The sequence below is a fragment of the Euprymna scolopes genome, chromosome 26 (genome assembly GCF_053919585.1).
Source record: "Euprymna scolopes isolate OS-2025 chromosome 26, ASM5391958v1, whole genome shotgun sequence".
NCBI lineage: Eukaryota > Metazoa > Mollusca > Cephalopoda > Sepiida > Sepiolidae > Euprymna > Euprymna scolopes.
This window is the reverse complement of record NC_136507.1, coordinates 89196931-89213960: the sequence shown is the minus strand read 5'-3', so window position 1 is coordinate 89213960 and position 17030 is coordinate 89196931. Positions and strand designations below refer to the sequence as shown.

Genomic DNA, 17030 nt, shown 5'->3' with positions numbered 1-17030 from the left:
TGACATTTTCATTTCAGTGACGGGTACAAACATTAAAGATTTGTCTGTATTTTCCTGTATTTTTGTTTGTTTTATTAAGTTGAATTCGAAATAAGGACCAAATAATTAGCATATATTAATATTTCGATCTTTAAAACAATAGTATTTTGGTTTTACACTTACTTCAGCAGATCCTTCCGTTTCAGTATTTCCTTCGTCAAGGTCATTTAAGCAACATAAATTAGGTGAACTGCTCGTACGGGTCACAGATTTCTTGTTCTTCCTGGGTGATAAGTATAATCTTCTCTCGGTACTTGGATCTGAAATCAAACGGATAACATTGTTATGTAATGCACCAAAGGAAAAACTCATAGCCGGTGACTGATATAGATGCAAAAACGAAAAATAAAATTTTTTGACTTTTAAATTTTTTTTTTTTTTTTTTTTTCTTCCTTTGAAGATTGTAATGCTGGGTATGGGGCAGCCAAACCAGCTGCCAACATTGCCCCGCTTTTTTACTGAAACCAACCGAGAGCTCTTTTTGGTATCCTCGCTGTTCCCTTAAGTGCAATTGTCTGAATCTCTTTTGCACTTGGTTCACCAGGAATATTAGTTAGGTAGGACTTCAGGTTCTTCTTCATAAGTCCTGTAGCACCTATGATAACTGGTATGATCGATATCTCCTTTAGGTTCCAGTTTCTTTTCATATCATACATGAGATCTTGGTATTTGGTCTGTTTCTCTCTTTCAGCTCTGTTAAGACCGCCATCATTAGGAACACTCACTTCAATCAAGGTTGCAACTCGCTCTTACTTATTCCATATAACTATGTCAGGTTTCACAGCAGCATTTTCAAGGTAGGTGGCTGTAGGAATTACATGGTCATAATGTATGGTATATAAGTCATTTCTAACTGTTCTTTCAGGTTGATGTTCCCAGGACTTGCTGCTACACTGGATGTTTAATTTTTTACAGATGGCCCAGTGGAGGTACTTGCATACTCCATCATGTCTCGCTGTATAGTAGCCGTCCCCTAGAAGAACTTTGCAACTTGATATCAGATGACCAACACTTTCCAATTCTGTATGGCAGAACCTGCATTTATTGTCATTACTGATCCCTGCCATCTTCTTGAATGCATTGGTCATCAATCCCTGGTCTTGGGCAGCCATTATGACCCTTTCCTGATCATGGTGGAGGGATCCTCTTTTGAGCCAGTCCAAAGAACCTTCTTTATCTATGAATTCCTGAGAGAGTTCCCCCAGAAAATACTTTGCATGCTGATGTTGTTCCCATTCTTTAAGGTTCATCTGTTGAAAGGTCTCGGTATATTTCTGCCGGCTCTTTCTTGCTATTTCTGTGGCACACTTGTTTGGTGTTTCGTCCTCATCTGAGAGACAACTCTGACCAAAATGCTTGGCCAGCTAGGTGACTGATGTTGTTCTGCTGGCTCTTGTCTCTTGATGTTCATATACTATTGAGAGGGTGTCATTCTGGGAGCTTCTCAGATACTAACTGGTGCTCACAATAGTTGCCCTATGTTGATGATTAATCTCAGAGTCCCAGACCTCTTTCTCCCCTGGGCAAATACAGCCTTGGTAGACACTGATTTCTGTATATTATTTTATGAAGTGTTAGTAGCTTCCATGTCTTTACATCTAGCTGGTTGATGTATTTTTGTGGCCAGTCAATGATACCAAAGCTGCATGTTATTACTGGCATAGCAAGCTGGTTTATGGCAGTAATTTTATTTTTATTGGTGAGCTGGGTTTTGCATATTTTCCTCACCCGGCGTACATATTCTTTACTAATCTTCTCCCTCATCTTGGCATGTTGTATGTTCTCATTTTCCTCAATGCCAAGGTACTTGTAAGGCTCATGCTCTTCTAGATCCCTGATGTCGATGTTTTCATTAAGCTGCATATTTTCTGTTTAAATATAATAGGATTATATTATTATATACAAGACCGACTTTTTAATATAATATAGTTTCTTCCCTTGGAGATTTGGAATTCCCTCCTTATTTCCTGATTACCAGACTGTACTAACCTGCAGAAGTGTAAATTTAATGCTAACAGACATCTTGCTGCTCAACTATCCACAGTCTTTTGTTAGACATAATTTAAGTTAAAAATACAAGTGTTTGGGGTGAAAAAAATTGTATAAAAAAAAAAAAATCAGAGTATGCAAGCAAGTACTGAAGGGTCACATGATTACATTTGTATATGTTAATAAAACAAAAATTATTTTATTTTTTTAAATTTTAACCCTTTGAATCTAGACCCAATTAAGCAATAATTAACTAAAAAGACAATAAGCAATTAACAAAATTATTCAATAATGTATTATTAGAAGGCCAAAATACTAACGGTGTTGTCTTTTTATCTATGTTGCAAGGGCCAATATATCAGTCGTGCCGGATTGGAAGGGTGAATCCAGCTCTTTTTTTTAGTCATAATTTAAATCAAACATTGAGAAACAACCTCTTCTGTCTTCAATCAGTGAAGAAATCCTTCTAGACTAAGAATTTTATTTTTTGTCTTAATCCAGAGTTCCTTTTTTTTTTTCTTTTTTTTTTTTGAGGAAGCTGGATTCTCCCCACATTGAAAATTGACTGTTACGTGGATATATATCTATATGTAATGGGCAATTTTCTTTTTGTATCCTACAGTTAATAAAGAAAAATGCATAATGGAGGATGTTGCTGTAATCAGATTAGCAACTAACAGTTAATCCCTACTTATTCAAAGTAATTTTTTGAAGTTGTAAAATTGTTAATTTCTTTTGCTAATCTCTATAGAATCGTTTTCATCCAATTATTTCTTCATATTTGTGTCTCACCACTCAAAGGGTTGGAAAGTGGCATTGAAGTGGTGTCAAAAGCAATGGTAAAAAATGCTTGTGTTAAAGAAAAAATGTTGGTGCAGATTTTTATTTATTTCTATTCCTGTTGTATTTGTTTGACCATTTGCCACATAATGGCTACGTTACAAATGTATTTTCTTGCAATGTTTTGCTTTTGTTTGTAAACTATGTGAAGATCTCTTGCCAATTTATAGTTCTGTTATAATCAAAGGGAATTAATTCTGCATAGTAAAATACAGAGTTATGTCCCTTTTTATAAAAATGTCAGTCATTTAAAAAATAATTCCGGCTTTGACAAAATATTTTTTAGAAAAGTAATAAACCTATTTTTTTTTTGTTTTTAACAAGGGGGTGATCACTTATCAAGGCCCAAAGGATAAAGGTTAATGAGTGTAAATTTTATTCTTCTGAACAAGTATGCAACACTCCACAAAAAAACAAAGAAAACCAATAAACAATGAAAGTAAATACTTCTAAGTTTGAAAATTTTTGTTCAGAATTCCATCAAATTTGGCACAGATAAACTTTGGGATGCTGTGTATGTCGTAGAGTTCTGGCAGTAAGACAACACTATTATAACTCCTATGTATAATACTACTGCCGGCTAATGATATGCAATACTTATAGTCTCCAAAACTATTGGTTACAAAAACAGATTCAGAATAAATAGCCCTTGCAATGCAGGATGTAAGAACAGTAGTAACGTTAATTATCAGGCTTAAAGCTCTAAGAGCTAAACTCAAAAAGTTTAACCTTTTAATAGTTTTCATCATCATATTTGGTAAAATGTCCATTTACATGCTGGCATGTGTTGGATGGCTTTTAGAAACAGACTTCCAAACTAAACTTTTTTTTTGGACAAGTTTTCATTCACACCTACTTTCAAGTTCATTCTTATTTCCCTCTTGTGGTTTCCTTGGCCTTGATTCCTCAATTCTTTTACATCAATCAACCCAAAAATTCTTATCTGCTCATTTAATGTGGCCAAACCAAAGCAGTTTCCTGTTTTGCACACATTCCCCCAATATAATCTTCCTCTTTCATCACCAAACCTGTGTTTAAGACTCACATTTCACATCCATTTTTTTTTTTTTTTTTTTTATTATTACATTTTCACTCCATACAAGGCACATTGCCACTTTGGTGTAGGGGGCTACTAACAGGGGCAACAACTGCTGGGGTACTATGTAGGGATTTGGGCAGCAAGATGTTGGGTCACGTTGCACTTGAACTTCTGAACGTCAGTACAGTTGGGGAAGCAGGGACCTGGAGTGGAATTCCAAAGTCTAGCGGTTCTGGGGAAGAAACTACTGGAGTAGAAAGATCTTTTACATCTAGGGACTTCTACAATATGGGAGTGGGATTTTGCAGCCTGTCGGGTCTGTCGAGGGTGTTCACGTCGTGGGGGCACAAGTGCTTGCAGTTCGTCAGAGCATCAAGGGAAGGGTATTACGAATGTAAACTCCAAGTCCGTGCATGTGTCTGTCAGAGTCCTTACGGCAGAGTGGGAGATATCCAGGCATGTTAAAGTAGTTAGAATGGATGGAGGAGTGTAGGTTAGTCTCACTTAGCACTAAGATATCCGGGGTATTTGTTAGGAGAAATGCTTCAACATCAGCTAAATTAGTTCTAAGCCCACGGATATTTGTGAATGCAAGCCTCAAGGGAGGAGGCAAGTTGGATTTGTTTGACCCTAAGCCTGGTCCATTTGTCCACCTCGTATATCATTTCTCGCCATGCAACGCATGTCCTCAATCCCAACTTTTGATTTCCCTAGTGAATATTATTGTTAAAAACATTGTTAATAAACACTAAGGAGGGAACCATCAACCTCCAGAAGGTTCAATCCTAGGTGCAGACAATACTCAGGATATGTTTGTGAATGACTTAATACTTCTACCCAATCATGGCTGATGGAATGAGAGCATTCTATCCCCATAGATAAAATATAAGGTTCTGTTCAAAAGACACCTGAAGAAAATTGGAAGTTATATTGGCCGAAACGTGAAAACAACACTCATGATGAAAACAGTAGTTTGAATAATCCAAATACAAACTAGTAGGACCCATGGAAATTCCAAGGAATGAGAAATGTAATTAAGTAATAAATATGTATTGATTAAGCTGATATTTTTCTGGTTAGTGCTCAAAATTACTTTTTGGACAGAAAAACCATAGCAAATATGACTAACATTTTTATGAAAATAGTGTCCATTATATTTTAAATATAGAACTGACCCAAATCAGATAAATTAATACTAATAAACACTTAGAAAGTAAAGATATTTTTCTGGTTAGTGCTCAAAATTATTTTTTGGACAGAAAAACCATAGCAAATATGACTAACATTTTTATGAAAATAGTGTCCATTATATTTTAAATATATAACTGACCCAAATCAGATAAATTAATACTAATAAACACTTAAAAAGTAATACTGTACTACATAGTTCAATACAAATCATAAAATCACGCTGTAAGAGACGATCTTTAATTTACTCCTTCAGTTCACCATCTTTTTGAATAATATTCTTTTTAGTCTTTTTTTTGAATGTCTCCAGTTATTACGTAACATTTTGCTGACTTTTTTGCTTCAGTGAAGAAATTACAAGTTCCTTTCTTACACTATTACAACAATGTAATCATATATTATTATAATGATATTTGAAGATAGTCTACAGCAAAGGGAGGCCACTCTCATATTCTTGTCCAAGTTTACCAAATTGGTCTTTTTGAAACCACATTTTGTGAATTTTATCTTTTTTGAAGCAGGTCAGCTTTCAAAAATTGTATTTGGCTTTTTCTAGCATATGCACTAAGAAAAAAAGAAGCAAAATATTATAAGAATTGGTTTAATATTGTTATGATGACGATCAACAGAGTTTATCAATATAAGAAAATAAGTTAAATATTTACCTTGTGAAAGGTGAGATCTGCTGTTGTATATTGTGTCAGAAAGTACAAGGTCTTCATCTGGGGAAAAAAAAGAAGGTTTTCAATCTTTTTAAAAAGTATACACTATTAAAAGCAAGGTTTTCAATCCTTTTAAAAAGTATAAACTATAAAAAATAAAAGGGTTTTAATCTTTTTAAAAGTATACACTATTAAAAAAGTTTTCAATCTTTTTAAAAAGTATACATTATTAAAAAAAAAAGGTTTTTAATCTTTTTAAAAAGTATATATTATAAAACATCTTTACTGAAGAAGTTTCAAATAGCACAAATGCAAAAACCATGGTGAGTAACATTTTACAAATAACTGAATAAATTAGGGATGTTAGTAGCCGATTGCAAAAACTAATCTAAAACCAAGATTTTCTAAAGCTAAACGATTCCAACCCCTATGTGTGTGTGTGTTTGTGTGCGTGTGTTTGTGTGTGTGTATATGTGTGTTTGTGTTTGTGTGTGCATGTGTTTGTGTGTGCGTGCATGTGTGTGTATGTGTGTGTGTGCGTGTGTATGTGTGTGTGCGTGTATGTGTGTGTTTGTGTGTATGTGTGTGTGTTTGTGTGTATGTGTGTGTGTGTATGTGAGTGTGTGTGTGTATGTGCGAGTGTGTGTGTATATGTGTGCGTGGGTGTATGTGTGTGCGTGTGTTTGTATGTGTGCGTGCGTGTGTTTGTGCATGTGTGTGTGCGCGGTTGTGTGTGTGTGTGCGCGTTTGTGTGTGTGTGTGTGTGCATGTGTTTGTGTAGGGCATTAAAAAAAGCAAAAAACTCCAATCAGTTTCAACTAAGACATTCAAAATTAAGAGGAAGACAACGATATTCATGTAGAGGGAAAGACAGGAAGTCATTCTTTGATTAAACAAAAGTCATCTAATTTCCTTCTTCATGAATTGTTAGAAGTCTTAGCCTTGATGTAGTTTTCAGAGAAAGCAAATAAAAAATAAAAGTAAAAAAATTCTCAAAACTCCAAAGAATGGTTATTGAGAAAAGTGTGAACAGATGAACAATTTCGGGCAATTTTACTCCTATAATGGGGCAACCAGAGTTATCCCAGAAAATATGTTCTGGCAGAAATTTACTATTACTAATGTTTGCACAAACTTTCCAAAAAATTCAAGGAGTGGTTATTAAGAAAAGTGCAAACAAATGAACAGGAGTGAATTACTAGGTCCAATCCCTCTCTGTTGCGGGACCAAAAATGGAAAACTCACATCCACGGGAAAATCCGTTTTTATATATATATACTAGCGAGGGGTACCCGGCGTTGCCCGGGTGTTTTCCGGGGTATGTGATAAAACCCTAAAGCGTTGACGACGCGCAGTTGGAAAATAGTAAAGTGTTTTAAAAAACAACAGGTGCGCATTTTTGATTGACGTGATGGCAATAGCTATTCAGCAGTTATTTTTTGCGGGACAGTTTTGAATAAATGGGTTTGTTTGTTTTTAAAAACCCGCTCCCTCGTCTCGAAATGAAAGCTACAGTCTGATATGACAAAGTCGACATTGACCAAACTGGCTCTGGGCCTGTGATTAGAGTCGAGGTTCGCTTTTTTATACCGAAAACCGAATGTAACACATGCCGATGCGGGAAATGTGGAATGATTAAGGTTTGAAAGTCAATAAAATTAAATAGAGAGGCGAGCTCCGTGGATAATTCGTAGATATTACAATTTATAGATGATATAAAAAGTTTTAAAAAGTTGTGAAGCGAGCAAGCGCTTGTTTGAAAGAAGCCTTTCATGGACATTGAGGAAAAGCGAACATACATACATACATTTTCGCTTTTATATTTATAGATATAAAAAAAAAACAATTCTGCTAAAACGCAAAGAAAATTACTTTTTGAAAACAAAAAATTTTGCAATTTCACGTAGACATGAAAAATATTGACTGTAGAGAGTGGAATTTGGATGTAGGTAACCTGCTGTACTCTAAGATAAGGAAAATGAACTTATGAAATATCAAAACATGCCTGGTCTGTGTTACATGGGGAAAAGTGACCTTAAATAAAAAGAGAAAACGGAGAAATAGAAGGAGAACTCCATATACCAGTTGGTTGCATCATACACTCCTAGGTTATTTACAATATTTATACTAAATGGAGACAAGAGTCGATCACATGGTCAACTGTAAACTAACTTCATACTTCTCCACTCAACTATTTTAAACATGTCAGCCATTCAGACAATCATAGTGTAGTACTGATATTCTTTACTCTCTAATATAGAACAAAAAGAGAAAAGCATTTATTATGGTATATGTATGAAGAAAGCAAAGAACGTACCTGCTAATGGCCGTCTCACCCCAATCATCAGGAAAAGACATCGTTCTAACCAAGTGCAAACAATATCTTCAAATTCTTTTGCACCGGAATCACCATTTTTATTTGTTTCATCTGAAAAAAAAAAAAAAAGTATAAAATCTCAACAAAAAAAAAAAAAAAAAGGTAAAAAATTTCTATGCCTGTCTCCATTTTTTCAAACTATATCTCCTCCGAAACCTTAAGTCATAGAACGGTGCAAAATGACTCAAATGATTACACTTTTTGTAGGCAAATTTTTTTTATGGGTGTTTACTTGGTTAAAATAGTTGCTAAGGGATAAGAAAGAGGGGTCAAAATTGAAGAAAATTGGTTTGGTGGGTTGGTTGTTTTGTTTTACAGCATATCAACCCTTTTTGGATTATTTAGTGTCGAATCCAGTTATTTTGGATTATTTAGTGCCGAATCCAGTTATTTTGGATTATTTAGTGCCGAATCCAATAATTTTGGATTAATTAGTGCCGAATCCAATAATTTTGGATTAATTAGTGCCGAATCCAATTATTTTGGATTAATTAGTGCCGAATCCAATTATTTTGGATTATTTAGTGCCGAATCCAATTATTTTGGATTATTTAGTGCCGAATCTAGTTATTTTGGATTATTTAGTGTCGAATCTAGTTATTTTGGATTATTTAGTGTCGAATCCAATTATTTTGGATTATTTAGTGTCGAATCTAGTTATTTTGGATTATTTAGTGTCAAATCTAGTTATTTTGAATTATTTAGTGCCGAATCTAGTTATTTTGGATTATTTAGTGCCGAATCTAGTTATTTTGGATTATTTAGTGCCGAATCTAGTTATTTTGGATTATTTAGTGTCGAATCTAGTTATTTTGGATTATTTAGTGCCGAATCTAGTTATTTTGGATTATTTAGTGTCGAATCTAATTATTTTGGATTATTTAGTGTCGAATCCAATTATTTTGGATTATTTAGTGCCGAATCCAGTTATTTTGGATTATTTAGTGCCGAATCCAATTATTTTGGATTATTTAGTGCCGAATCCAATTAGTTTGGATTATTTAGTGCCGAATCCAATTATTTTGGATTATTTAGTGCCGAATCCAGTTATTTTGGATTATTTAGTGCCGAATCCAATTATTTTGGATTATTTAGTGTCAAATCTAGTTATTTTGGATTATTTAGTGCCGAATCTAGTTATTTTGGATTATTTAGTGTCGAATCTAGTTATTTTGGATTATTTAGTGTCGAATCTAGTTATTTTGGATTATTTAGTGCCGAATCCAGTTATTTTGGATTATTTAGTGCCGAATCCAATTAGTTTGGATTATTTAGTGCCGAATCCAATTAGTTTGGATTATTTAGTGCCGAATCCAATTATTTTGGATTATTTAGTGCCGAATCCAGTTAGTTTGGATTATTTAGTGCCGAATCCAATTATTTTGGATTATTTAGTGCCGAACCCAATTATTTTGGATTATTTAGTGCCGAACCCAATTATTTTGGATTATTTAGTGCCGAACCCAATTATTTTGGATTATTTAGTGCCGAATCCAATTATTTAAGGATTATTTAGTGTCAAATCTAGTTATTTTGGATTATTTAGTGCCAAATCTAGTTATTTTGGATTATTTAGTGTCGAATCTAGTTATTTTGGATTATTTAGTGTCGAATCTATTTATTTTGGATTATTTAGTGTCGAATCTAGTTATTTTGGATTATTTAGTGCCGAATCCAGTTATTTTGGATTATTTAGTGTCGAATCCAATTATTTTGGATTATTTAGTGCCGAATCCAATTATTTTGGATTATTTAGTGCCGAATCCAATTATTTTGGATTATTTAGTGCCGAATCCAATTATTTTGGATTATTTAGTGCCGAATCCAATTATTTTGGATTATTTAGTGTCGAATCTAGTTATTTTGGATTATTTAGTGTCGAATCTAGTTATTTTGGATTATTTAGTGTCGAATCCAATTATTTTGGATTATTTAGTGCCGAATCCAATTATTTTGGATTATTTAGTGCCGAATCCAATTATTTTGGATTATTTAGTGCTGAATCTAGTTATTTTGGATTATTTAGTGCCGAATCTAGTTATTTTGGATTATTTAGTGTCGAATCTAGTTATTTTGGATTATTTAGTGTCGAATCTAGTTATTTTGGATTATTTAGTGTCGAATCTAGTTATTTTGGATTATTTAGTGTCGAATCCAATTATTTTGGATTATTTAGTGCCGAATCCAATTATTTTGGATTATTTAGTGCCGAATCCAATTATTTTGGATTATTTAGTGTCGAATCTAGTTATTTTGGATTATTTAGTGCCGAATCTAGTTATTTTGGAAACAGTTTTTATTCTTAGTTCTTTTTATCTTCAAATATTTATTTGCAGAATTTGATTTGGTTGTTTTGTTTTACGGCATATCAACCCTTTTTGGGTTATTAATGCCGAATCCAGTTATTAATTGAAATAGTAATCATGTTGCATTCAGCTATTTTGTAGATGGTTTTTATTCTTCAATCTGTTTGTATCTTGTATAATAGAGAAAATTCTCTATTGAATATTATATTGCACACAATACATATAGTAACAATTTGAAAAGGTTATTCAGTGCCACAGCCACAGCTGTCATTTAATGACTTCATTGTTACCATTTGAGCTATCGCCAGACGGATAAAGGAGGCTAAAAATTAAACAACTTCAATAAAAATGTATACGTACTAAGAGTGTAGTCAATTTACTCTTGCCATGGTCAACTGTTTTATTTGTCAATTTTGACCCCTTAGCATCTATTTTTACAGGCTAAAAACCAAACTGAAAGTGTTCCTGGGGTCCAAATACTGTATGTATCACATTTCAAATCAGACCAAATATTCAGGGTGGAGTTTAGTAGAGACATTCTGCACACACACACACACAAACAAGGTCACTATATATAAACAGGTACGTATGCTAGAATAGTTTTATCCTGCAAAGTGGAAACTATGCATAAAAAGAATCAAGCTTAACAGTCAAATGAAACCAATCATCTCGTAAAGAAAAAAAATCCATAAAAATGAATAATTAATTAATGAGTGCTCATTTTTCAAAGGAATATGCAAATTAGTTAACTTTCATGAAGTTGCTCGCATATCCATGACTGAGTATATTAAGTTCGTTTTAATAATTTTTAAATAGAAAAGATAGGTTTTTAAGTAAAAAAAAAATTAAATTTATATTTCAGTAAAATCATGAAGATAAAATAAGAAACCTTTGATTTTCTCTTCTTGGTCTTCATTATCATTATTTGCCGATTCTCTGGAAACTTCTTCATCTTCTTCAGATAAGCCAGTCTTGCTTTTATGGCTGGCAATAGGTTTCATCTTCGGAGCCTGATTTGGTGATAATTTATAGCCAATTAATCGACTTCTGGCTTGATAGACTAACCGATATGCCATGATCAAACTTCTGTTTGGTCTAAAAGAAAAAAAAAAAAAACAAGGTTTATTCCTGGCAATATTGAAGCATAAATGATGATAGATATGATAGAATTTGAACTTTTCATAGGTGATTTCATAACCCAATCATGTATGAGCATTCTTAAAAACAAATGAAATCATATATGTAAATAAGAACAACATGAAGAAGGGAAGTGTTTCCGAAATATATCATATCACACACACACACACACACACACACATAATATATATATATATATATATATATATATATATATATATGAAACTTCCATCAGACTACACTGATGCAAGAATATAATACAATGTTATAAAAGTAGATATAAAAACATATACATATATATTGTCTCAATAAAGGCGAATCTGCTGTTATATGTCTCAATTTGATTTGAGTGTCAATCCGTTACATATCTGCATAGTATTGCATTCTATAAATTACCTTTATATACACACTTGCCATGTACACCCACAACAGTTGTGTGCCATTGTTTTTGTCTCTGACATTGGTGATTGCCGAGAGTGCAAGTACTGGTTCACAAGTATAAAAAAATAAACAAATCAAGAGCAACAAAAGAACACAGATTCTGACATATTCTGCAGATATAAGTTATAATTTGGGTGTGTGATTAACAGTCACATCTTAGTTGTCTGCCAAGTCTGCTCTCCTGATCTGCTCCAAGCAACCAACTGTGGCCCATTGTTACCAACTTAAGACTGTTCGTAAAACTCACTACCACTCTTCGACTATCTATAAACTAACTCTAAATATATGTACCTCTATATTCAGTCTTTTATACCAATCACCACTGCACTTTGATTAATGATTCTATTTCCAATTGCTTTTGCATGCCGTGCTAGACTACCTTCTCCCATTTTCTTTCTACTAACCTCACTTTCAATATTTTGGTTCTGCTAATTAATTATTTTTTCTTGCTATAGTTTTTCATTTGTTTTTTTAAATCACTTCCTAACACTTTGTGAAAGAGGACATCCATAATGTCATACACTAAACAATGCCTCAAACAAACTACATCAACATTTATTCAGTATAACAGATCATAAAAGAAAGAAAAAAATGGCAAGCTATCAGGAATAGAATACATTGGTTTACCTTTCACATGTCTGCGCAGTCGTTATGAGATCACAGTGCTTGAGCAGAGCTGCCAAAAGGAATTTAGACACTTTATCCAATGCAGGTTCTTTCATCTCGCACGTATCCCAGTCTATTGATGAGGAAGAAAGAACAACATCGCAGTTAAGAATTTTTACAACTTGTTTAGATGCATAAGATGAAAATATCACATGTAAAATAAAATATTTGGGATCTACAGCAAGTGTGGAAAGTAAGTGACATGAAATCTTTTATTACTGAAATGTATTTTTAACAATAAATGAATATCAGAAAGAATATAACATGAGGTTTTATTTAGAATTAAATATGGGAACCAGCATTTGCCACCAACTTCTAAAGATGTCTGGAAATGATATCAAATTATTTCACAAGAAACTATTATTTTTTTTTATTACTTGATTTGCTTTGGTTGTTTTATTTTACGGCATATCAACCCTTTTCTGGTTATTTAATGCGGAATCCAGTAATTTTGGAAATATGCTTCATGTTTTTTATATCTTCAAATATATGATATTTGGCTTGATTATTTTGTAGAAAAAAATGCATGTTTTTGGCTTTGCAGAACATAACCGAGTTTTGCAAAAGGAAAGGAAAGAAAACCCACGGACCTCAATTATATATTACTTTTTTAGTGGAATCCTTTGAGATGAGTAATTTATATATTTATTTGCTGAACAGTTGGCTGAAATGTAGTGAGACAACAACAATAACTATGAAGATGAGGATAACAGTTTGCATATAAATAAACCTCAAGGTTTAGTGAATTTTTGTTGAGAAGGCCAGCATCTTCAGACAGCCTGACCTAGTATCACCAGATGCTCTAACAGGTATTACCACTCCAGGACAAAGTGAACCTGGGAGTAATGGTAACTAAGTGGCCACTCCATAAAATGGGGCCTCACCAGTTGATGTCTTTCAAGATCATACCCAGGACCTTTTACTACTTGAATGATGATGAATATTATAAGGGGATTGAAAATTTCTAGATACCAGTCATTCAAAACAGCAAGTCAACGCCCATCATGAGAGGGATAGAGCAACAATTGAAAACTTAACTTATCCCATTAAAAATTATTCTATTCATTATTCTCAAATATTTTTTTTTTTTGGCTTGAAAGTGATTTCTCATTAGTTATTAAAAATTTAAAAAAAAAAAAAAAAAAAGAAAAAGTTATTTGGGAAATCAGTGGATGTGGTTCCCAGGCAGTTTAGCACCAAAACTGACACTCCTATTCAAATCTAAATAATATACCTCCTCTTCTTTGCTTTTGATATATCAGCCAGAAAAAATTATTTTTAGAAAAAGTAATGTCCAGTTCAAGTAACTGTGCCCCACTGAGATATTTATATGTCCAAATTACAGTTCAAATGCTGAGATTATACTCTTTCCTTTCTTTTGATGGCAGCTGGAATTTAACCAGAATTATAACATTTTGGGGACAGATAATTAAACATAAAGGATAACATCTATATAAGTTGCTGAACTTTTGAGAAAGGGAAGTTAGTTAGCAATAGGAAAAGAAAGTCCAACATCTAAGCTGGACAGACATTAGGGCTACGAGGAAAAATGGAGACGGTCACTATGACAAGGGCTCTCATGAATATATTGCATCTCCTCCTGTCCTCAGTCATCTAAGACACTCCATGTGTTCCACATCGAAATTGATTGCACAGTAGACCACTTAAGACATGAAGGGAGTCAGTTGAGGAAAACCTGATCACATCAGCACAAATTAAATGGCAAGAGACAAATGAATTTGGCCATATACAAAATATTTAACCTTGGCATGAGACACGAAAATGAAAAAATAAAAAAAAATAATTGAATTAAAAGTTTACCTTTTTTATCTGCATATTCAAGCATCATACGCCAAACATGTTGCACGGGTTCCTTAAAAACCCCTTGACTAAGTTCAAGAAGAAAGACGGTATCTGCATCCAAATTCAGATCTTCAGGAATATCACATTCTGTAGCCGTGGACGATATCATGGGGTACATGCTATCACGAATTATCATATCTGTAAAAAAAACAAAAAAAAACACATCTATTATGTTCGCCAGACCTCACGGCATAGTAGATAAAGTACTTGGTAAAATTCAGTTATAAATTACACTCATCTGGGGGTTAGAGGTCCAATTCTAAGTGTGAGCGATATTCAGAAATACCATTGCAAATTACTTAGGGGGGAGGATGGGGGCGCCATAAAATACACTTAGGGGGTTAGAGGTCCAATTCTAAGTGTGAGCGATATTCAGAAATACCATTGCAAATTACTTAGGGGGGGGAGGGGGGCGCCATAAAATACACTTAAATATGATATTTTAATTTGTCCAGATTTCGTATATATTATTATACAGTTGTGATTTCAAAAGTAAAAATGAACTAAGATGAATGTACAAAATGTATAACGATTGTTTCAATTTTGACCCCTATCTAAGCCCTTAAAAACTATTTAAACCAGCTAAAGACCCATAAAAGAATGGTCCATAAAAAAATCTAATCATTTGAGGCCCCTAGCGCCACTCTGCGACTTTTAATTTCGGAAGAGATATAGTTTGGAAATATGGAGACAGACAGACATAGTGAGTTTTACAAATTAGATTTCTACCCAGTTATAGTTGATGAAACCAGAGCATGCTACCCCCATGGATTAAACGAAGCGTTCGGCTGGAATTCTGTACAGATTCCAGAGTTTGACAAGATAGACCCGAAGAAGGTTGGAGGTTATATGGACCGAAACAGGAGTCCGAAGAATCTTAATATGAAAAAGCATCTATTTACTTTTTTTATCAATTACAAAAAATTATTGGAGGTGGAGGCTTCATATTTTATCATTTTTATTTCAAACTAGCGAGGCATACCTGGCATCACCCAGTTGTAAAATACGCTTAAATATATTTAATTCATGCAGATCTTGTATTTGTTTTTACACAGCTAATTTTCTACTGAATATATATATATATATATATATATATATATATATATATATATAGTACTGATTTCAAAAGTTTAAAATCAAAACTACTTTGGTGCCATCAGCTAGAATTGAAACCAAAACATTTAGTGCTCCAGTCACATTTTCTACCGTTTGAGCTATCAACAAATAAAAACAACTTAGAATGAAACCATTTTAAGCTATGAATGAATTTGCGCATGCGTAAAAGTAATAGAAATATGTCAGCAATTTGGCATGAACATTTTGAATTTCAACTTGCCAACATAATTCTGCATGTGCTATTCATCCATCCAAACAAAGATTTTACTCCTTGGTGTAGGATGTTAATTTCAGTGTTATGTGACTATTAGTTAAAGAGTTTATCGGTTAAATATTTACACACAGATACACACATACATATACTGTTTTATTTATATAGATAAATGTATCGAGTGAAATTATTTTTTATGGAAATGGCTACATTTAAGGAGTGAATAAAAACAAAAGATATGTATTGCAAAGATAGAAGACGCTTATTAGCTTTACTCTTGAAAAGACCAAAGTTATGATTAATTTATTAGTAAGGATTTTCCACTTGTTTGCAGCCTGCGTATATAAGATGATCTTCTAAGCTAATAAATTTTACAGTATATATTATAGGCAACATGGTGGGTAACATGAGGAGATTACTTTTTCTAAACATTAACACTTAAGGGGTGCATGCATATAAAGTTATGTATATATATATATATATATATTAAGGGTTTAGGCTCATTACCGTTGGGTCCCGATTTCGAATCTCGCTAGATACAGCCACTCTGATGAGTCGTAGACGACAAAACACGTGTCAATGGATAATTACATTTTAAAAATAATGTATATACCGCTCCCCATGTGGGGGTACCAAAATTGGTTAAAAAGGGAAAATTGTTCCCAACTCGCATTTAGGTAAAAATACACTTTTGTGAATAATTGAATTCATTCAAAACATATCGCTAAAACAAAAACAACATCTATATATATATATATATATAGATAGATAGATAATTTCCCCCAAAATCTCTCATGTTGATGGAGAGGAGACTAAAACTTGCTAATATGATTTCAAATGATCTGAAATAACAGCAAGGGGAGACTTGATTCCAAACTTCCATTATATTATTTTAAATTTCTTTATATTATTCTTTTTTATATTTATATCAGATGCATATCAATGATAAATATTTCTCATATGTTATATCTCCCCTCTTTGGTTGGTTGTTTTGGTTGTTTTTGTTTTACGGCATATCAACCCTTTTCAGGTTATTTAATGCCGAATCCAGTGATTTTGAAGAAAATTTTTTTAATAGAATATATTTGTTTTGTTTTTTTTCAAGTCAGTTTCTATTTAACCCATAGTTGGAACCCTAACAGGTACTACCATTCCG

General features: G+C 33.1%; 1 protein-coding gene across 4 annotated transcripts in view; it reads right to left on the bottom strand.

Annotated features, from left to right (window-relative positions):
• LOC145248252 (putative E3 ubiquitin-protein ligase HERC1) overlaps positions 1-17030 on the bottom strand; it is a 335131-nt gene that overhangs the window by 188397 nt on the left and 129704 nt on the right. For all 4 annotated transcript variants that reach the window (XM_080110122.1, XM_080110124.1, XM_080110123.1 and 1 more), the window contains exons 20-25: positions 14506-14685; positions 12646-12757; positions 11330-11535; positions 8075-8185; positions 5761-5817; positions 163-299 (exon numbers count right to left, since the gene is read on the bottom strand). In XM_080110122.1, coding sequence (XP_079966248.1) covers positions 163-299; positions 5761-5817; positions 8075-8185; positions 11330-11535; positions 12646-12757; positions 14506-14685 — 803 coding nt within the window. The remainder of the gene's footprint in view (positions 1-162; positions 300-5760; positions 5818-8074; positions 8186-11329; positions 11536-12645; positions 12758-14505; positions 14686-17030) is intronic.